Source organism: Equus caballus, chromosome 8, assembly GCF_041296265.1.
Source record: "Equus caballus isolate H_3958 breed thoroughbred chromosome 8, TB-T2T, whole genome shotgun sequence".
NCBI lineage: Eukaryota > Metazoa > Chordata > Mammalia > Perissodactyla > Equidae > Equus > Equus caballus.
In genome coordinates, this window is record NC_091691.1 from 3470215 (window position 1) to 3492426 (window position 22212).

Here is a 22212-nt window from a genome sequence, read left to right on the forward strand (position 1 = left end):
AAACTCAGAAAAGTAGAATTTACCCTTTGTAAGAGACATTTTCATTTGTAAAGGAAATCTCCATCTGTAAAGGTGTCTCCCTCTCTGAACCAGGAAGAAGAGAGGATGACCTTATCTGTAGAAACTCTTATTAATGTGTAAGGCAGGGACTTAAATCTGCATAATAACCTTACCCTTGTTTACTGTACTTTTCTGGTAACCTCCCATAACTGACTCTCCCCACCCCCAACATCCCCCTTTGTCTGTAGCTGAAGATGGTATTTAAGATGAGACCCTCCACCATTTTGGCGAACTGCTCAGTTTTCCTGAGCCTCTCCCATGCATACGTGTTATAAAGCTTTGTTTAATTTTCCCCTGTTATTCTGTCTCATGTGAATTTAATTCATAGTCCGGCCAGAAGGACCTAGAGCAGGTAGAGGAAATGTCTTCCTCCCCAACAATTTCATGCTGTGCAATGACCAATAAGAGAAGCCTCAAAACCAACTTTTATGAAAGGAGAACGCAGAGGTTAGTGTGAGTTATTATATAGTTACATACTTTTTATGAAGTTTGGATGCTACCATAGTGGTCAGGAGGAGGGCAAAATGGGTGAAGGGGGTCAATTATATGGTGATGGATGGAAACTACACTTTCCATGATGAGTACACTGTAGTGTATACATATGTCTTATTCTAATGTTGTACACCTGAAACCTACACAATGTTATAAACCAATGTTACCTCAATAAACATAACAAATAAAAGAAAGGAGGAAACCCTTGCCTAATCTGCAGTCATGAAGATTTACTCCTATGTTTTCTTCTGAGAGTTTGCTGGGAGTTTAGCTAAACTTCTCCATAGCGTTGCTGCTTCAGCATCCATTTTGAGTGGCAAAGTGGCCTGCAGGGGCCATGAAGTGACACCAGGCCCTCCCAGGAGTGCACGCCCTAGATAACCACCGGCAGAGTCACAAGTACATGTCAGCTCCTGATAAGATTCTCACAACTGCCCCTGGGAGAAGCATTGTCCCTCTCCCAGGGCCTTCCCCCATGTGCCCCTTAGATAAGACCCCTGTGAAACTCACCAAAAACTTACTCTTTTTGGTTTGAATTGACCAATCCATACTTAGCTGGGAACACCAAAGCATCTGCCTGTGAACCCCAAGAAAGACATATGCCCCAAGTCCTGCCCTGCTCTCTGCCTGCCCTCTGCCTTCACCTCCTGGTGTGGCCCCTCTAGCTGTGCTGTGGACCTTCTCCAGGACCTGTGAGTAACAAACTTCTCTATTTCAACTCCTTTGTGGTCTGTTGTTGAACCCAGGCTCACCATCCAATACTCTCAGGGATCTATTCAACAAATGGTAATTTGACAAAGTCACAGTGGGTATTATAGGCATACCTCATTTTATTGCACTTTGCAGATATTGCATTTTTAATAAATTGACAATGTAGGGAAGAGTGAGAATTCCTTTCCCCTTCTGGTTCTCATGGCTGGTCCAAGAATTAAAAATGATATAAGGTCTGTTAGCAGGAGCAAATCAAAGTTTAATATGTGTACACAGGGAATTCAAATAAGTGGGAAAAATTCCAAAGACAGTCAGGCAAAATGAAGTGCATATATCCTTCTGGACTAAGGAGAGGGAGACAGAGACCTGAGACTTCAAAGGAGGAGAAGGCAATTTACAGGAAGATGAAAAGAGTTCATATTTGGTGAACAAATGTTTGCATTGTCCCATCCACAGACAATGGGACCCAAAAGAAATCTTTTGATAAAATGGCCCTTGCTAGATGCCTTCCTGCCCCCCATACCTAGAATTATCCATGATAAAATTTCCTTCCTGGAACAGGTCCTTCTAGCTTAAATTCTTTTAGGCAGTTTGGAGGAAGGTCAAATGTTCCTCCAGAGTCTTCTCAGCCCTGATTGTCTTCAACTTGAAATGACCCACATAGCAGAGTGGCACATCTTGGGGTGGGCTGGACTGAACACCATCAGTTCCCTCCTCTGAAACTTCCCCTAAAGTTTCACATATTAAAACTGAGTTGGTGATCATGGAGACAGAAAATGAGTTAGTAACTGAGTGGTAAGAAATCAGCAAAGGGAGAGACGAACAGATTAGAATGACGATGAACAAGCAGATAGGAAGGGATGGGAGCCCATCTCCTCACACGTCATTAAGCCAGTTCCTGATCCTGGGAATGAGTCAGTCCAAGGAAATGGGTGAGCTTCACTCACCTGATGGAAAATGTGAATCTTCTCTTTATAGATGGAAGTTAGATACTGTTTGCCCTGTTCGGTTCACATAAATGCAATGTTTTTAACTGACAATTGCACAAGCTCCTCCTTGCTGGCAGTCGGTGTGTCCAGAGCAGGTCAATTGTGGAGGACCACAGAGGCTAGGCTGTTAACCTCTGACTGGAGTATTTTCAAAGTTCGCATGCTGTTGTAGGGGAGGAAGAGCTACTTCTCTACCCTCCAGGTCTTTCTGGCAGGTCTAAGAATTAAATTGACATGAGAAAGAATAACCAAGGAAAATCAAAGTTTGATAACATGTATACATGGGAGAAACCCAGCAAAACTGAGAAACTCACCAAAATGGCAGAAGCCACTACCTTAAATACCATCTTTACCTTAGGACAAAGGAGGGTGTTGGGGGTCATGGTTTGGAACTTTAAACGGGAGGAAGGCAATTTACATGGAGATAGAAAAGCAAATGTTTGATGTTTACTTGCCCCTATATAGACAGTGTGATGAGAGAGAGAGAGAGAGAGAGAACTTTGATAAAAATTCGCTTAACAAGGATCCTCCCAGTCTATTACACCCAGAGTTGTCTACAGTGATGGCTCTTCCTGGGGACAGGCCTTCTATCTTAAATTCTTTTAGGCAGTTGGAGGGAGGTCAAAGTTTCTTTCAGAGTCTTTTGTCCTTAAAAATAATCAAGCCAAAGATACACATTTTGGGGTGGCCGATTCTGATCTACCAGAGTGGTGTTGAACTCTTGTTCCATCACCATGGAGAGATTTAAGACCACCTTTTCCAACTCGTAAACTCCAAAGCTGGGGAATAAGACCCTTGATGCTGAAAAGAACTTGGAGTTGTGATACACAAGCAGATTCTCCGTGATTTCTCAACTGGCACGTTCATGTGGCACAATCTTATGAACAAAGGAGCCCAAGTTTGCAATGTGGCTGGCATTTAGGGTGGAGTATCTGGAGACAGAAGGGCCCAGGTGTTCAAGTCCACTTCATCCTGACCAATTAGCTGGGAACTATTTGTGAACTTTGTTGCCACATAAAGTAAAAAGACCAGTGTGGTTTATAGATAAAGTTAGAACTGAACCTATAGTTTCCAGGGTCTGGAGTGTTCCATGACCTTTGTCACTGCTGCTGTTAGTGCCTAAACATCTCCATTTTCCATGCCCTTCTGTCAATCTGGGGGAGCAGAACAGATGCAGAGTAGCTGGTACAGGAGGCTTGCAGTCTGATTTTGGCAGCTATAAAGCCTGGCCCTGTCACCTGACCAAGTGAGTCTAGAGTTTGGATCCACCCATATGTAGTTTGTGGTATTGGGCAGCTTAACCATGTGGGAACCTGCAAAACCCCAAGTTCGGCAAGGGTGGCCATAAACCATCCAGAACGTTTGGTTATTGGGAAAATATTTGTGCCAAAGGGAGTAGTGTTAGAGTCACTTACAATTTCCTTGAGAGGTTTGAAGATGCCACCTGTGGAATCAAACCACAGAGTTGGATTACAATACTGTCCTGTTATGTTACCCAGAAAAGGTCCAGTGTCATGTTTACTTTCAATGCAAAAGGGAACACTTTTCACCTACTGTCTTTATCTGGGCAAGGGACCATCCTTGAGCTTCTCTAGAGGCTTTCTGGGGCCCACATGACTCACCAGGAGAAGAGGCAGAGTGATGTCTTCCTTGTCGTGGACACCATACCCTGTCGTTCATCCATTTTCTGTACTTAGTCCACCAGATGTTCACATCAGCAGGAACAGAGACCAGTTCAGGTTCTTCTGTGCTCTCTAGATGTTGACATAGCCAACAGTCAGATTGATTAGTTAGCATAGCCAGGGTTTGATAACTGTCATAAGAGGGAGTTTGGTTTGTGCTTGACCTGTAGAGAAAGAGAGGGTAGTAAGAGCAAGACACAGACTGGAAAGCCCAGAGTGGAAACTTAGAGAGGGGGAGTGGACAGATAGAGACCAGCGCTCTCCAGTCAGCTTTCTAACAAATGATTAAGAGGAATATATATGTTCATTAATAGGAAAAGGGTTGTTGTTGTTGGTGGTGGTGGTGGTGGTGGCAGCGGTGGGGGGTGTGTGTGTGTGTTTGTGTGTGTAGGGACTTTTAAAAGCAAGGGGGTAAAATAGGTTAAAACTATGTCTCTTGACCCATGATCTTGGGAAAAGTTGTCTACTCCATGAGGCCAGCTGCTTCTGGGGCCTGAGAATTGGCCCTGGAAATCCTTAGTTTAAGGTCACCTGTGGGGACTGTCTCCCAGTTGTCTTGAGAGTGATGTTCTGGGTCTATTTTGGCATGGCTTGCAAGGGTCCAGGAAGATTTTTCCTTTATTTTGATGGCAGTGTAGGTGGTCAGTAGGACTTCATAAGGACCGTCCCAGCCAGGTGACAGTACATTTTTTCTGCTAAAGACTGTGATGTACACCCGATGTCTTGGTCCAAAGGAATGGCAAGGCTTGTCACAAGATGGAGGCCATGCACCTTTTACCCATTGATGATATGCTTCAAGTAGACTAGTTAAATTTTGTCTTAGCTAGTCAAGTTTCAAATTTTTCACTTGAATTCCCATAATATTCACTTAATCCAGGAAGAGAAGGTTTAGAGATGTGAGTAAGCATTAGGCATCTAAAAGAAATCAATACATGTCTCCTAGTGGGATTATTCTAGATCTTTCTAAGGGCCAAGGGCTGAGCTTCTGGACATTTAAGTCCAGTTTCTTGACAGATCTTCCTAAAGTCCTTTTCATGTCTAGATTTTTATGTTCCACTTGCCCTAATGATTGAGGATGATATGAGGTATGAAATTTTAATGAGTACCCCAGAGTTTCACCAAGCAACTGGTTTATCTCTACTGTAAAATGAGCTCCTCACTCTGCTTCAATCCATAAAGGAAGCCAGAACAAGGAACAACCGCAGTTGTTAGTTTCTGTCCCACTGTCGTGGCCTCTGCACGTCTAGTCGGATAGCACTCAGTGCATCCACTAACCACGCAGACGATAACCAAACAGTGAGAATGGCCTACAGCTGGGGCAAGTCTGTAAAGTCCATTTGGAGCACCGCACAGGGCAGTGTGCGCCTGGGAGGACTTCCTGTGGTACGCGGATTTCTCCAGAAACTTGGTGAGATTGGCAAGTGATGCACTAAGAAACAATTGGGTCAGAGATTTCTGGATGCCAGGGAATACCAATTGTCTTTTAGTTCTTTATCTGTCCTGCATCTGCACATATGCCCCATTTGGAGGGAAATAAGTGCAAGTCAAAAAGTCAAAGGAAAAGGAGCTACAGCAAGTTCTTTGGCCCAGTGTCTAATCCATCTGATCATTGTTTGGCACCCTTTTGTATCCAGTTTTCTTTTTCAGATTCTGGCACATTTGCCTGATAATTGATAATATCAGTCAGGGATAAAGTCAGGTTTAGAAATTGGATGGAGAAATTGAAATTTGAGAAGGGAGTTGAAGAGCCTGTAATAGGGCAGCAATGAAGTGTCCATTAGCAATAGGAGTTCCTCCGGAAGTTAAGACGCCAGGGGATTTCTGGGACCAGCCCCATGGCCCAGTGGTTAAGTTCATGTGTTTCACTTTGGTGGCCCAGGGGTTCACTGGTTGAGATCCTGGGTGCAGACATGGCACCACTCATCGGGCCATTCTGAGGTGGTGTCCCACATAGCACAAACAGAAGGACCTACAAATAGAGTGTACAACTATGTACTGGGGGGAGCTTTGGAGAGAAGAAGAAGGAAAAAAAAAGAATACAGGGGATTTCCAAATTGTGCCCACAGCATGGCACACTCCAAAAGCGTATCTAGAGTCTGTGTAAAGAGTGGCAGTTTTCCCTTTTGCTCATGTGCAGGCTCTAGCAAGAGCTATGAGTCAAGCAGCTTGGGCCGATTTTACAGTCAGCAAAGAACAAGCTTTGAGCATTTCCTTTGGGGAAACTGTGGCATAACCAGTTATGTTTCCCCAGAAACTCCATGTACAGGAGCCGTCACAAAACAGAAGTAAGTCTAGAGTGTCTAAATGGATGTCCAAGAGATCCTCTTGTGGCTTTGAGACCATTTCTATGTTGCAGGGTAATCATGTGGGATGGAGTGGGGCTCTCCATCGTCAGGGAGGGGTAATAAAGTAGCTGGATTCTGAGTGATACAAGGATGTAAGATGAAGGAAGGGTTAGTTAGAAGAGCCTGCTCATAGATGGTCTGTGCCCTCTAGAGAGGTGTTGTGTCCTGTGAACTTGGAAAAGAGCAGACACAGCCTGGGGAACAGAGAGATGACTGGGAGAGCCTAATGTTAGAGTACTGGCTTTGTCAGTCAGGGTGGCAGCTCCGGCCACTGCACACAAGCAGGGGGCATGTCTGATGGCACAGGGTCTAGCTGGCATGAGAAATATGCTGTAGAACATGTCTGAGGGACAAAAGACTGTCCTAGAATGCGGGCAGCAGTTCCATTATTTTCATGGCAGTATAGGTGAAAAGGTTTGTCAAAATTAGGTAAGCAGAGAACCAAGAGTGTGGACAAAGGTAATTTTAAGGCTTCACAGGAATTTCACAGCTATGAAGGCCAGGAAATAGGCTGTGGGTGATGTCTGGGAGAAGAGCACACAGAGGGTTAGCAAGGGCTGCAGAATCAGGAATCCACTGGGGCGGTAACCAGCTGCCCCTAGATGTTTACGTAGCTGTTTCTTCATTTTGGGGAGTAGGGTGGACAAAATGGACTCAAGGCATTTGGGGTGAGCTGTTGAATGCCTTGACATGGCTCCTGTCCCGAGTAGGTCCCAGTCATCTGCACCCCCTGAGGTTTAGATCTGGAGGCTTTATGGCCTCGAGCAGCTCGTGCCTTCAGGAGAGTGAGGGGTCTGTAAGGGCTCCCTGTTTACTCTGATTACAGAGTAGAAGGTCATCCACACACTGAGCAGGAGCGGAGCCTTGAGTGAGGGCTACAGAATCCAGGTGGGCTGTAGGATTGGGGAAAATATAAGGGGAACTCACAATATCCCTGAGGTAGGTGATTCCATGTTAATTCCCTCCCTTTAAATGTAAATGCAGAATGAACTTGTGAGTCAGGCTGCAGCGGGATTGGAAAGAGAACTGAGCAAGGTCAACTCCTGTCACCCAGGCTGCACCAGCAGGAACCGAGCTCAGGATGACTGCTGGATCAGGGGCCAAGGATGCTGAGGAATACAGACTCTATGGCTCTGAGGGCTTGTACAGATCTATGGATTTGGTTCCCGTCTGAGTCAAACTTGCCTTCTTTTTTCACTAGTAAGATTGAAGTATTAGGCGGGGAGGAGGTAAGAACTAGTTCACCCTGTTGCAGGAACGGGTCTGTTAAAGATTCAATTCCTCACTCTGTGTCTCTGGAGAGCAGGTATTGTGCTACTGATGGACACAGTTCAGTCTTTTTCCAAACAATGTGCACGGGTTCTGCACTCAGTAACAATCCTACTTCATTTGCATGTGTAGCCCACAGACTAATGGGGACATCTTTTAAAGACTCATCCTCTTCAGAAGAATTTCAATCAGGATGCCTTTCTAGCAAGGAAAGTAGGAGACTTGGGGTTTGGTCTGAGGGCAGGGAGGTGAAAATGCCTTTCTCATTACAGTTTCTAGTGGCATTAAATTTACATAACAAACCTCTGCCAAAAAGGCTTGCTGGTGAGCAGTGGGAGACTAGAGAGGCAGGGTGAGTGTTAAGGGGCTGAAGATGTTGCAGTGGGCTGGGATCTGGGCCATGAAATAGGCTGCCCAGAGACTCCAACAGCTTGCACAGGGTCAGAGGGGACAGGTAGAGATAAACCCTCTGAAGGGAGAGTAGAGAAAGTCACATCAGTGTCACTTAAGAAATCCAGTTCCCCATTCTCTATTTTAAGTTTAATGGTGGTTCAGGGCAGTGACTGAGGATCAGCTGACCCCATCATTTAAGGGGGAAATGCCCTCAGGAGGAGAAATACGAGCCTTCTGGGGGTGCTGGGACCAAGTGGGGGAGGTATTTTTAAGCTTTCCCTTCTCTTAAGAGCAAGACAATCTCTCTCCAATGCCCTGGTTTCCTGCAAGACCTGCAAGTGTCTGGAGGCGAATAGGGAGCCCTCTGAGTGGCTTCAGTTTCCTCTCACAGTCACATTTCTCCTTCTCTAAAGATTCAAGTTGTAAAGCTAGAAGAATTACTGTTAATTCTTTGTTCTTTTGCTATCCTGCTGACTGTTTTCAAAGAATTATGTAGCAGCCTCTGTTATTATCCATAATGGCTGCCTTGACAAACCCCAACCACATTATTTGGAATTTGTTTTTTGATATCAGGAAGAAAATTTCCCACTAAAGCAGAAATTAGGAGATTCCTGTGCTCTGGGGCTTCCGGGTGTAATGCGCTGCGCCTGTGAAAAGTTTGTGTAAAATGTTCACAAAGGGCTTTTGGATGCTCCTCATTCTGAGTGCATAATTCTGTTTTTGATCATTTACCTTTAGGAGGAAGCACCTCTAAAATGGCTCCTATTAAACCTTGAGTGTCAGCCTTGAGCAGAGCCACTTCCTGGTCATTTGCAGGAGGGCCTGGGAGAGGGTCTGGCCCTCTATTTCCCCTGTGAGGGGGCCCCCTGGCCTGTGTGATAACTACAGTGTAATCCTGGGCTGGAAGAACCCCCTTATCAGCCAGCCACGATCTCCGTGGGTGGGGTTATGAATAGCCAGGACCTTTCTGAGTCCTCTCTAAATTTAATGGGATCTTCTGGCCATGGAGACAGGAGAAGTTTATAATTTAATAGATTGGCTGTGTCCAGGGGACATGAACTGTCTGCAGTGGAGGCCCAGGGCACATCCACAGTGGACCCTGCATGGACTGCCTGATACTGGCAGAGCCTGATGACAGAGCCCTGGAAAGCAGGAGGACTTGGAAGGGGCAGCAAACCAGCCTTCCTGCCTTTCCTGGCTGCTTCCACTTCTATTCCTGGCTTCAGCATTTGCACCAGTGACCTGTGTGCCCCTAGCTTGGGGGTCAGGCCTGAGGGCCCCTGTGAGTCTTCTAAAGCGAGGGCAGTGAAGATGGGCAGCTGGATACTGTCTGGAGAAGTTGGGGTTTTAGGATCTAAGCGAACTGACTGAGGAGCTAAATCTTCAGAAGGGGAGTTGAAACCAGGGGGCCAGAGACTCATCAGATCTTCTAGGGGGTCAGGGACAGGGAGCTGGGGGTACAAGGGAGCAGAGGAGGGAGGAAAAGGGGAATTTTCATTCAATTTGCTTTTTAATCTTTGTTCTAAATCTGACTTTGGTTGTTTCATTTTATTAAGGGATCCTCTAAGGCTAGCTGTTATATCTTTGGGGTTTTCTTTTCAATTTGATCTTCCCATAAATACCAGTAAGGCAGCTGTTTGTGATGAGAGTGCTCTCCAATAATTTTCAAATATGAAGTTTTTCCAATTCAAAAGGCCATCATCTGGACATTGACGAGGAGGATCTCCACTGTATGTTATTCTAATATGACTCCATCCAATGAGCCTTTTTAAGGACAGACCTGGAGATGACTTTCCAGGCCTAGAGTGAATCTCTACCATGGATGCAGGAGGCATCCCTGGGGAGGGCACAGGTGCTGTAGCCCTCATGACCCAAAAAGTTCACTCCCCAAAATAGTCAGAGAGAGTAAAGAGCTTCATTGCACAAGCAGTAAAGATGGTGTCGTGAAAACGGTGTCTGCAGTCTGACGAGAGCGTGGGCCACTTCCTGTCACAGACCAGGTAATCTATGACACCAGGCAGGACCTACTCGAGTAGGATTATTCCAGCACTAACAAGCAAGGAAGGTTGAGACAACAAAGGCATTTATGATAAACTCCTCCGAGAGCTTGGCACAGCTGGACAGAGACTGCTCAAAACCCGTTATTTGACTGGGCACCAAGGTGCACTCCAGAAAATGCACCTTACAAATGATGGAGACCAAGGAGAATATTCTCTCTGGTGATAAAGCCAAGTTCTCAGGACATAGAACAAGACAGAAAGAAAAACCTCATCTGGCTTTTGTTTTCTTATATGCATAATAACAGTAGTTACCCTGTGGGTCTCTTGGAACCAAACTAACACCTAGGAGGGATGTGATGTGGGTTTGAGGGTTATGTGTGTCTTGCAGAGTACCTTGTTGCGTGGAAATTTTTCTTTTTCTTTTTTTGAAGGGAAGAATTTGCCCTGCACTAACATGTGTTGCCAATCTTCCTTTTCTTTTCTTCTCCCCAAAGCCCCAGTGCATGGTTGTATATCCTAGTTGAAAGTCCTGCTAGTTCTTCTATATGAGCTGCCACCACAGCATGGCTGCTGACAAATGGCTGGTGTGGTTCTGTGACTGGGAGAGGAACCTGGACCACAAAAGTGGTGAGGGCACCAAATCTTAACCACTAGACCATCAAGTCTGACTCAAGGAAATTTCCTGGAGGTTGACGGGGACCTGTTGTCATCTACCCCATTCCATGACCACCTTATCCTATCATGGGATCCTTACGTAAACTTACTTAATAAAGCATTGACAGGGTTTGAGAGGACTGACCCAATTTTGAAAGAACTTCTACCGTGGGTAAAATGCCATCAAACAGCATCACATGCTACAGAGAAATTGTTCACGAAAGGAAGAGTCAATCGATGTGGCAAACTTCATTGTTGGCTTATTTTAAGATGTTGCCACAGTCACCCCAACCTTCAGCTACCACCACCCTGGTCAGTCAGCAGCCGTCACCATCGAGGCAGACCCTCCCCCAGCAAAAACATCACAACTTGCTGAAGGGTCAGGTGATGGTCAGAATTTTTTTTACCATAAAATATGTTTTAATTAAGGTATGTACATTCTTTTTTTTAGACATAATGCTATTGTACACTTAATTGACTACAGTAGAATGTAAGCATAACTTTTATATGCACTGGGAAACCCAAAAATTCATGTGACTCACTTTGTCACGACATTCATCTTATTGCAGTGGTCTCCAAGCAAACCCATAGAATCTCCAAGGTCTGCCTGTATAGTTTAAGCTCTTAGATTTAGGTCTCTGATCCACTTTGAGTTAATTTTTCCATGTGGTGTGAGGTGGGAGTCTGACCTCATTCATTTGCTTGTGGATGTCCTGTTGTTGCAGCACAGTGTGTTCGAAAGACTGTTTCCCCCATTGACTTTTTTGGCTCTCTTGTCAAAAATCAACTGGCCATCAAGAGAATGAGAAGACAAGGCACAGACTAGGAGAGAATATTTGTAAAGACATAGCTGATAAAGGATTGTTACCCAAAATATACAAAGAACTCTTAAAAATCCACAATTAGGAAATGAAGAACCCAATAGTAATAGGCAAATGATCTGAACAGACACCTCACCAAAAAAGATATACAGTTGGCAAATAAGCCTATGAAAAGATGCTCCACATATGTCATTAAGGAATTGCAAACTAAAACAACAATGAGATGCCACTACACACCTGTTAGAATGGCAGAAATTGAGGTTGCCAACAACAGCAAATGTTGCGGAGGATGTGGAGCAACAGAAACACTCATTCATTGCTGGTGGGAATGCAATATGGCACAGCAAGTTTGGAAGACAGTTTGGAAATTTCTTACAAAACTCAACATACTTTTATCCTATGAATCAGCAACCACCCTCCTTGGTATTTACTCAAATGAGTTGAAGACTTGTGTCCACACAAAATCCTGCACATGGATGTTACAGCAGCTTCATTCATAATCATCAAAACTTGGAAGCAACCAGGATGTCCTTCAGTAGGTGAATGGATAAATAACTGTCGACCCTTCAGACAAGGAATATTACTCAGTGCTAAAAAAAAAAGGAGCTTTCCAGCCAAGAAAAGATATAAGACAACTTTAAATGCATATCTCTAGGTGAAAAAGGCTGATCTGAAAAGGCTACATACTGTATCATTTGATTCCAACTCTATGACCTTCTGGAAAGGCCAAACTGTGGAGACAGTGAGAAGATCAGTGGTTGCCAGGGGTTAGTGGGGAGGGAGGGATGAGTAGGTGAAGCACAGAGGATTTTTAGGGCTTACTGTAGTAGTGTGTACACGTCGTTATACATTTGTCAAAACCCATGGAATGTCCAACACCAAGAGTGAGCCCTAATGTAGACTCTGGACTTTAGGTGATAGTGATGTGTCACTGTAGGTTCATCACTTATAACAAATGTACCAATCTGGTGGCAGATGTTGATAGTAGGGAGGCTGTGCTTGTGTAGGGACTGGGGGTATATAGAGATATGCGAACTCCACCTTATGCTCAATTTTGTTGTGAACCTAAAATATAAAATCTATTTTTAAAAAATCAGTTGGCCATAAATTTAAATTTGCAATAAATTTTTAAAAGTTAATTGTCCATTATTTTGGACCCTCAATTCTATTCCATTGATCTATATGTCTATGTTCATGTCAGTAACACGCTGTCCTGATTCCTGTAGCTTTGTGGTCAGTTTAGAAATCAGAAAGCACTAAGTCCCCCAACTTTGTTCTTTGTCAAAATTGTTTGGGCTCTTCTGGGTCCCCTGCATCTCCACATGAATTTTAGGATCAACTTTATAATTTCCGTAAGACAGGCAGTTGGGATTTTAATACGGATTGCACTGAATCTGCAGACCAATTTGGAGAGGATTGCCATCTTTATAACATTAAATTTTCCAGTCCATTAACGTGGGGTGTCTTTCCACTTATTTAGGTCTTCTTTAATTTTCTTCAATGGTGTTTAGTAGTTGTCAGTGTACGAGTCCTGCATTTCTTTCGTTAAATGTATTCTAAGTGTGTTTATACATAAATTTATTCTTTTTGATAGTACATAGGCAGAATTCTGGATAGTTCCTTGCTAGTATATAGAAAGACAGTTGATTTTTGTATATTGATCTTGTATCTTGCACCTTTGAACCTGAACTGGTTTATAAGTTCTAATATTTTTTGTGTGGATTCCTTAGGATTTTCTCTCATAAGATCATGTCATCTGTGGTTACAGAAAGTTTTACTCCTCCCTTTCCAATCTGGATTCCTTTTATTTCATGTTCTCACCTAATCGCCATGACCAGAGCCTGCAGTAAAATTCTGGGTGCAAGTGGTGAGAGGACCTCCCGATGTTGTTCCTGAGCAAAGGGAAAGCTTTCAGTCTCTCTCCACTGAGCACAGCAGCTGAGGGATTTTCGTGGATGGTCTTCGTCAGTTTGAGGGTGGTCCCTTCTATTCCAGGTTTGTTGACTGTTTTTTTCTGTGTCTGTTGAGATGATCATGTAGTTTTTGTCCTTTATTCTATTACATGGCCTATTCCATTGATTGACTTTCAGATGCTAAATCAATCTTGCATTCCTGGGATAAATCCCACTTGGCTCTTTTTATATGTTGCTGGATTCAATTTGCTGGTACTCAGTTGAGCAATCCTGCAACTATATTCATAAAGGATGTTGGTCTGTGGTTTTCTTTCCTTGTGATGTCCTTGTTGGGTTTGCTGACAGGGTGCTCCTGCCTTTTGTAGGATGAGGTGGGAAACGTTCTCTCTTCTTCTTGTACTTTTGGTGCTTTCTCTTCACTGCATCTTCATGTGTTGCTCAGTGTAACTGCCTTGCTCACTGAGGTCCAGCACTTGGCCCAGCCATGTCCCTGGAAGTTTAGTTTACTGCGTCGACCATGCTTGACCATGAGTATCCACTGGATGTTGGCCCCTGTGAAGAGGGTGTGGTGAGAGCCCCTCTCTGGGGAGATGAAAAGTCAGGGCTCTGAAACCCTGCACACCAGCTCTCAGGTGGCCGTTGGTCAGGCCTTGGGGGAGTTGCTGTTATACAACTGCCCAGGCCTCTTGGTTGGAAATGTATTTTTCTGGGTTTCTTTGAAGGTGTTTCAGAACAAAGAACTCTGCTCGGTTATGTTTAGGCCACACAGGAGTGAGATGTGGGAGGTGTCACCCCTGCAGGGAGTGGAAGCCCATCTGAGAAGCTCCTCAAGACAACGTCAGCCACATACCAGAAGGGAGCAAGCCTGGCAGGACAGGGGATGGGGGGATGAACGCAGCTGTCTGAGGCTAGGCGGCTGTCTAGACCAGAGTTCCTCCTGTCCTGAGCCCTGGGGGCCTGGCCCAGCTCCCAGGAAGCTTCTTCCAATGTGCTCTGGGATCCCAGACCACTGGAGCGGGTCCTAGCTAGGCTTCCTGGGGCGGCCCCTCCCAACCCTCAGAGCCCCTCCCATACACCCAGTCTCTTGCCCAGGAGGCAGGCCAACGGGATACCCACGCTGCCCTGTGGCCTCCTGCCCGCCCTGCTGCCAGGCCCTGAGCCGGCCTCATCCAGCCCTGCAGCTGCCAGTGGTTCCAAGCTTGGGTCCCCAGGGCAGGGTCAGAGCATGGACTGGAGGCTGGTCAGGACCCCCCTGGTCAGGACCCAGCTGGACAGCCTGTCACTCCCCTCTTACCCTTGTAGGTGCCAGTTTGGTGCTCCTCTCAGCTGCCCACCATGGCCTGGGGACTGACCAGCACCGCAAGCCTGGCACGCTTCTGCCAGAGGCTGAACCGGCTGAAGACACTGGAGGAGCCTACCAAGGAGACCTTGCCGCAGCGCCGCCTGACCACACTGCAGCTGACCCTCTTGGGTTTGGGTGCCTTGACGGGCTTTGAACTTTATGTGCTCACAGGCATTGTGGCCAGGAAGATGGCTGGCCCTGCGGTGCTCGTGTCCTTCTGTGTGGCTGCCGTGGCCTCCCTGCTGGCAGCCCTATGCTATGTGGAGTTTGCAGCATGTGTGCCCAGCACAGGCTATTCCTACCTGTTCACCTATGTGTCCATGGGTGAGCTGTGGGCCTTCGTTGTTGGCTGGAACACAATCTTCCAGTACCTCATTGCTGGCGTTGCCGGGGCCCGTGCCTGCAGTGGCTACCTGGATGCCATCTTCAGCTACCCCATCCGCAGCTTCATCGAGGCCCATGTGGGCATCTGGCAGGTGCCCTTCCTGGCCCAGTACCTCGACTTCTTGGCTGCTGGCATTGCACTTTTGGCCTCCGTGTTCATCTGCTATGGAGCCCCCCTCTCTTCCTGTCTTGACTACACCTCTTCTGCCATCAACCTAGTCGTCATCGTCTTCATCATCATCCTGGGGTTTGTCCTGGCCAACCCGCACAACTGGAGCACTGAGCAGGGTGGCTTTGCACCCTTCAGTTTCTCTGGGATCATGGCTGGTGCCGCCACTTGCTGCTATGCCTTCGTGGGCTTTGATGTTGTTGCTGACTCCAGTATGGAGGCCCGGAACCCAAAGCGAGCCGTGCCTATGGCCATCGCCATCTCTCTTGGTCTGGTAGCTGGCGCCTACATCCTCGTCTCCACTGTGCTCACCCTCATGGTACCCTGGCACAGCCTGGACCCTGACTGGGCATTTGTTGATGCCTTCTACCAGCGGGGCTATAGTTGGGCGGCCTTCATGGTGGAGGCTGCCTCCATCTGTGGTAAGGGGCACCTCAGGGCAAGGCAGGAGGGGAACAGGGTGGTAGGACCTTGCTCTAAGCCCCCAAGGGCACACATCTCCATCTGGGCCTGTGCTCCCAGTTGCATCCTGGGCCCAGGAGGGTGCTAATGATTAGACTCTTCACCAGGGCTTGTTGGGAGGGACCTACTCACTGTCCCTCCCAGTTGTACACAGAATGTCAGTTCTGGGCATGTGCTTCCAGATCCTTCCAGGCAGAGGGACTCAGCCCTCATCAGATTCTCCAGTGGATCTGCCACCTAAATTGGGATGTTTAATTCCTGGGTGTGATGGGGGACAATCCAGTACCCTAAATACACTCAGCCCACTCTGAGAGCCCAGACAAACTCATGCCCATGTTCCCAAGAGACCACCCATGTCTTGGCCCCCAGCAGCGGCCCCTGATGGGCCTGTCCACCATGCTGACCAGTCTCCTACTCTCTGTCACAGCCATGATAACTGTCCTGCTCTTCGACCTCTTTTCCTTGCCAAAGATCATCCATGCCATGGCCACCGATGGGCTCCTCCTCCAGGTGTTTACCTACATGCACTCCCAGATACAGGCACCTGTGGTGAGCATCCTGGTGTTCGGGGCCCTCATGACTTTCCTGGCTCTGCTGCTGGACCTCGAGGTGCTGGTCCAGTTCCTGTCCATCAGCACACTGCTGGACTATAGCTTCATGGCCACCAGCACTATCATGCTACGCTTCAGAAAGACACCTCCATCCAGCTCCCTGGCCCCAGGCAGCCCTGTGGGCACTGAGCCTGGGCAGCTGCGACCAGCCCTGAGGCCCTACCTCAGCTTCCTGGGTGGGTGCAGGCCTGGAGCTGCTGTGGCTTGGACCCTGGGTGTCCTGGTGGCCTCGGCCATCACTCTGGACTGTGTGCTGGTCTTCGGGGACTCAGCCCTGCACCTCCCGCCCTGGGGCTACACCCTGCTGCTCCTGCTCAGCTCCGCCACCTTTCTTCTCAGTCTCCTCATCCTGGGGGCCCACCAGCAACAGCGCAGGCAGGACACCTTTCAGGTACTTCCTCCAGCCAGCACCCACCGTGCTCAGCCCAGCCAGCTCCCTTCGCCCCTTCCTCCTCTGCCATGGCAGGATGCACCAGGGCCGCAGGGCTGGGGGAGGTCAGTACCCCACACCCTGCTCTCTGCATGGCGGGTGGGCCCATGTCTCTGGAATCTCCAGAGGCGGAGAAAGGCTCTGTAGACTCCTGAGAAGTCAGGCCCTGGGCCAGCAGCCCTTCCCTGTGGCCCAGCCCCATCCTTGTCCCCTCAGGTTCCCGTGACTCCCCTGACTCCCGCCCTGAGCATCCTCCTTGACATCTTCCTCATGCTGCACCTGAGTTACCTGACCTGGCTGGGCTTATTCATCTGGCTGCTGATTGGTGAGTTGGGTCCAGGCTGGGACCCCAGGTGGCCTGCAGGAGGAGGGCAAGCAGGGAGGCAGGGCTAGGACCAACCCCTCAGGCTTATGCCACCCTTGCAGGACTCGCGGTGTATTTTGGCTACGGCATCTGGCACAGCAAGGAGAACCAGCGTGGTTGACCATCCCACAAGGCAACCTGGAGGAGATGGTGCCAGCCCTGCAGCCCCCCAGCCAGGCACCAGCCCAGGAGCCCAGTCACACAGAGCAGCCGGACAGTCTATGAGGACCACTGGGGGCCTGCCTGCCCTCCCCATCTCTTCAGGTTGCCTGAGGTGTTGGCCACCCCTTCTATCTTGGGCAGCTTGGGTTTGCAGACCTGCCCGTGCTGGGGGGTCCTCAGGACCTCAAGACCTTAGACCAGGTGCTGAGCTTCGAGTCTTTGGGAGTGGGCCATGGCCAGCACTGGTGTAGTGGACTCTGCCCATCACCTTCCAGTTTATGACCAACTCTAGCTACCTGGGCAGGTGGAGTAGCGCGGGCAGGGAAGAGACTCGAGTCCCAGGGATCCACAGTAATAACTGCTTAGCCTGCCATGTGGCCAGCTGCTGTGTCCACTGTGGTAGACTTTGTGGCCCTGAGTCCTCACCTGCCCCTGGGAACTAGATGGTTGTCACCAATCCACAGCAAAGGTGCAGAGGTTCTGCAGGGAGGAGGTGCCAGGCCTGAGTCAGGGACACAGCCAGGCCTGATTCTCAGGGTCTTGCCCTCAGGCAACTGACCCCTGCCCAGCAGAGAGGGGAGCTACACACACCAGGCACAGAGGGGTCCCTCACAGAGTGAGGCCGGGCTCCCTCCCAGCCTCCCCACATGTCATCTTGAGGACAGATCCAGAGAGCAGAGCCATTGCAGTTCCAGGTTTTCCTCATTTTCCCAATCCTGAGACCTGCCTCGGATGGAGAGGGCCCCCTGCCTGGGCACACACATCTCTCAGGCACAGGCCCACATGGCCCACACAGTCCCCTGGGCATGCACCCACGTGCAGACTGAGGCAGCAGCTGTTTCCCAGCCCAGGGCTGCCAGCAGCTTCCAGCGGCCTCTCTCCCTGCTGCCCCCTCAGGGCTTTGTGACAAAGGCTCAGGATGAGACACACATGGGCAGGTGGGTGCATAAGTACCTGGGCCTGCTCCAGGGACCTTCCACCCAACTGTGGTGTTGAAGCCCCATCCATGGGGGTCCCTAGGCCCACCCTGCACCCCCCGTGGTCTCCCCAAGGCCATGCTCCATCTACAATAGCTGCCTCCCCCTCCCCGTTCTTGCCTGTGAGGACCACACAGGAAGCCGCTGGCTTTGGCAGCTTTACTCCTCGACTCTCTGCAGCCTCAACAACACTTTCTCTGGGCCCCAAGGGCAATCAGGGACATGTGACCCCACTCCAATAACCAGGCCTCAGGGCCATGATCTCTCACTCAGGCCCTTCTGAGCCAGCCTCCCATGGACACTGCCCTGGGGGTGAGAGGCAGCAGGGATCCCAAGGCTTTGCTGAGGCTCCTGGTGCCAGATGATTCCAGATGTTGCCCAGCCTGAGCCCCAGGCCCCCCTCCCAAGTCTGGCCTGTGTCCCTCCACCAGCAAGCTGCCAGCAGGGCCCTGCTCACCAGGGACCCATGTGGAGGCAGCCTCTTGTCTCCCTGGGGTAGGTACAACAAACTCTGCCCCTCCCTGGGAACCAGAGAGGGCTTGGCTCCTGCAGCCCTGTCCCTGCCCTCCTGACCATGGGCCCAGGACATGGGGAAATTCTCCAGCAGGCAGGACTCAGACCCCCAGGAGGATTCCAGAGCCAGAACCAGGCCAACCTGCTGGGGGCCCTATGTCTTCTCTTAGGGACATTCTCTCCACCCCCTGGGCTCCACCTGGGGTCTTGTTCAGAGCGTGAGCTTCATGCAGTTGGCTTAGGCTGCATGGGCAGCTGCCCAGACATATTCTTGGGTGTGACCTTGGGCAGCTGTGACACGTGTGTCCAGGGATACAGCCTCCCCACCCCATGGCTCCCAGGAGTCCGGTGAGCAGCTTGCAGGGTCTTGTGCTGCGGGTACCAAGGAGACATATAGAAGATTCCAAAGGACCCCATGCCCACCAACTCAGCCCCTCCACCCACGTCCCCATCCCAGCCCTCCACAGGCTGAGGGCTGCCACCAGGAAGGGGATGGTGCTCATCAGCTGAGCAGGTAGGGGACAAAGGAATCCTGTGCCCTTGTCTGGGGTCCTAGGGGGTCAGAGCATCTGCCCACCACATTCCTCACTCTATGGATGAGGCCCAGAACTGGGAGGGGCCCTGCACTGGGAACCCAGCACAGAGCAGCTGCCACAGCTCCTCTTGTCAGGCTGCCTTCTCCCTGGCCTTGGACTCTGGCTGCACAGACCCCAGTGTGGGGCAGCTGAGAGGGCAGGGCCTCTTCCTGTCAGGGGGTGCCAGCAGGGGGAGGAGGGCTGGGAGCCAGGCAGGGCCGGAGGTGACCACGGCCAGTGTGGTGCACAGCTGGAGAGCGGGGAGCTGCTGGGAACACTGGAAATGGAGACTAGGAGAGCATCTCCAGCCCCAGCCCCAGCCGGAGCCCCACTGGACCGGGGCCCTGCGTCTGTTCCCTGCAGTCTCTACACAAAACTGGCTTCTGTGGTCCCCAGGCAGCACCTGCCGAGGCTGGCGCTGGGGAGGGACAGGCTACCTGGGAGCAGAAGGGTGGAATTCTTCCCCAACCCCTGCCCTGGGCCTTCCAAGGCTTCAGCCATGAGTCCCCAAGGTGCGGGCCCCTAGTCATTTGAGCCTCCAACCTCCAACCAGCAGAGAAAGGCTACAGGCCTCAGGAATGGGCCAGCAAGTGGGTGCCAGGCCCACCCTGGTGACGGTGTCCAGCTCCCAGCAGCAGCAGTGGGGGCAGGTGCTGGGCCCCCTCTAAGGCACCTGGGCAGCCAGATGTGGAGAAGCTGCCTGTCTGCTCAGGGTTGGCAGTTCCCTTTGGGGTCTTTGTCTGCAGATGAAGACAGCAGGTCAGGGTTCCAGCCACCATCCTCCAAAGTGTAGCCCACGGTCAGGCAGGCCTGCAGCCCCCTCCTCATGCTTGATCCTCCAGTAGAAATGGGCTTCTCCATCCACGTACAACAGCAGCAGGTCACAGAAGGGGGTGATCTGGGAGAGGCAGGGCAGACCCACGGCCCAGCCCCCAAACTGCCATTCGCCTCCTCCCCAGCCCTCACTCCAAGACTCAACATCAGCCAGGGGGCTTGGGAGGCACTCGGGGGGCACATGCTTGCTGACAGCCAGAGGGAGCCACGATGGCCAGACTCATCACCCCCAGCCAAGCCGCTCCAGTGCCCAGCATGTGGGGTGTGGGGATAAGCCCGAACTTTCCTGCCTGAGAGAGACCTAGGCCGAGCCTCTCTGCCTGTGGCTGTCACCCCCTCCAGCCCCTCCTCTCTTCCCGCCCTCACCTGTCCTGGCCTGACCCCTACCTGCCCAGTGATGAGGATGGCGAAGCGGATCCCATAGAGCTGAGCAGGCTTCGGGCCTCCACGCCTGAGGCCTCCCCTCAGTGAACAGCTGTCCTGGGGCAGGAGAGAGTCCAGTGGCTGCTCTGCCCACTCCTGGATGGCCTGGCCCTCACAGGTCTCATCTTCCTCACCCACTAACTCCACCCCCAGCCTGAGTCCTGGGTCTCAGACCTGTGTCACTGCTGAGGACACAGGGGACAAGCAAGATGGGACCTGCCTCTCAGAAGCTCCCTGACTGCTGAGGGGACAGGGACAGAGGATCCCTAAACAGACAGGGGCAGTGGGGGTGGGGGAAGTGGGGCAGGCCTGTGGCTGTGGGGTCCTGAGAGGGGCGATCACTCTCCCCCAGGAACCAGGGAAGACTTCCTGCTAGGAGACCCTCAGGCTGGATTCCCAGGGCTCAGAAAGGAGCTCTAGGCAGGGCAGGGAGAGTGCAGAGGGGAGGGGAGCAGGGCATAGGTGGGTCCAGCCCCACATGGTTGCACAGGGCTGAGGAGACCAGCGAAACCAGGCCAGGAGGGCCCAGAGGACAGTATCACAGAGCGTCCCCTCCAGGCCTGGTGGCTGTGTGCATGTCTGTGTGAGGGTGACAAGGTGACATGAGGGGGCAGAAGGATGGGACACATCTGCTTAGGAGACTCAAAGACACGACAATACACACAACAAAAGAGCCTTGAGTGCATCCTTGATAAGAAAATAAAAAGCTTTAGGACTATTTCTGGCACAGCTGGGGAAATTTAAATATTAGATCTATCTGCCAATGTTAAATTTCCTGAGTGTTACAAGAGGACAGCGGTCACCTGGGGAAGGTCCTCCGTCTCAGGACACCGTTGAGAGAGGTGAGTGTCCGGATCTCTGCAGCAGGGTGTGGGGACAGATGGGGTGGAGGCCAAAGGGCTCAGGAGGGAGGCTGGATGGAGCCTGTGCTCGGGGACCTGGAGCTGAGAGACCCCCGCCTGCCCTGGGACCCCCTCACACACACAGCAGAGCGTCCAGAGGGATGGGCCAGGCTGTGGTCTGTCCTGGCCACCACAGGAGGACAGGTGGGGGAGGACCTGGCTGAGGAGCAGCAGGTGGGCAGTGGGGCCGCACCTGAAGTTGGAGCTCCTCTCCTGCAGCTGGAAGGAGCTGTGGGGCCGGAAGACAGAGCCCCCGCTGTCCAGGTCACAATCCCAGCAGACATGGATGGTACATCACCACCCTGCACACAGTGCATCACTGCTCCCCCAGAATGTGGGCCTGAGAACCTCTCCCTGAGCCCTCCCAGAGCCCTGCCCCCACAGACCCACCAGCAAAGCCAGGTCCTCAAAGACCTCTCCAGCTGTGGTCAGAACATCACCCATGTGGAACACAGGACAGCAGGGGCTGAAGCATGGGATGTAGTGGCAGCACTTGAAATAGGTGGTGTCCCAGGTCTCGAAGGCATTGGACCTGAGAGGGAGTGGGGCTGGGGGTCAGGCCAGTAGGGGACAAGGAGGATCTGGGGCCAGCCAGGACCCACCATGCTTACTTGAAGAAGTTGAACTTGCTGAAGGAGACAGTGATTTTGATGAACAGCGTGAAGTTCTCAGCCTGGACCAGCAGGGGCTTCCTGCAGGTGGGGGAGGTAAGGGGCAGGTTCTGCTGGTCCTGGG

General features: G+C 50.5%; 1 protein-coding gene across 1 annotated transcript; it reads left to right on the forward strand.

Annotated features, from left to right (window-relative positions):
• The first annotated feature begins 1010 nt into the window (after positions 1 to 1010).
• LOC106781110 (cationic amino acid transporter 4) lies at positions 1011 to 21293 on the forward strand. Its single transcript, XM_023646742.2, has 5 exons — positions 1011 to 1244; positions 14632 to 15646; positions 16114 to 16688; positions 16944 to 17052; positions 17154 to 21293. Exons 2-5 carry the CDS (start codon positions 14665 to 14667, stop codon positions 17210 to 17212), a joined length of 1725 nt encoding a protein of 574 aa, XP_023502510.2. The 5' UTR covers positions 1011 to 1244; positions 14632 to 14664; the 3' UTR covers positions 17213 to 21293.
• Positions 21294 to 22212: the final 919 nt, after the last annotated feature.

What these genes read in the sequence shown, in the direction of transcription:
- LOC106781110 (XM_023646742.2), top strand. Translation starts at nt 14,665, where the DNA reads ATGGCCTGGGGACTGACCAGCACCGCAAGCCTGGCACGCTTCTGCCAG. An exon ending in GGAGGCTGCCTCCATCTGTG is followed by an intron (nt 15,647 to 16,113) that starts GTAAGGGGCACC and finishes TCTCTGTCACAG; the next exon opens with CCATGATAACTGTCCTGCTC. An exon ending in GCAGGCAGGACACCTTTCAG is followed by an intron (nt 16,689 to 16,943) that starts GTACTTCCTCCA and finishes TTGTCCCCTCAG; the next exon opens with GTTCCCGTGACTCCCCTGAC.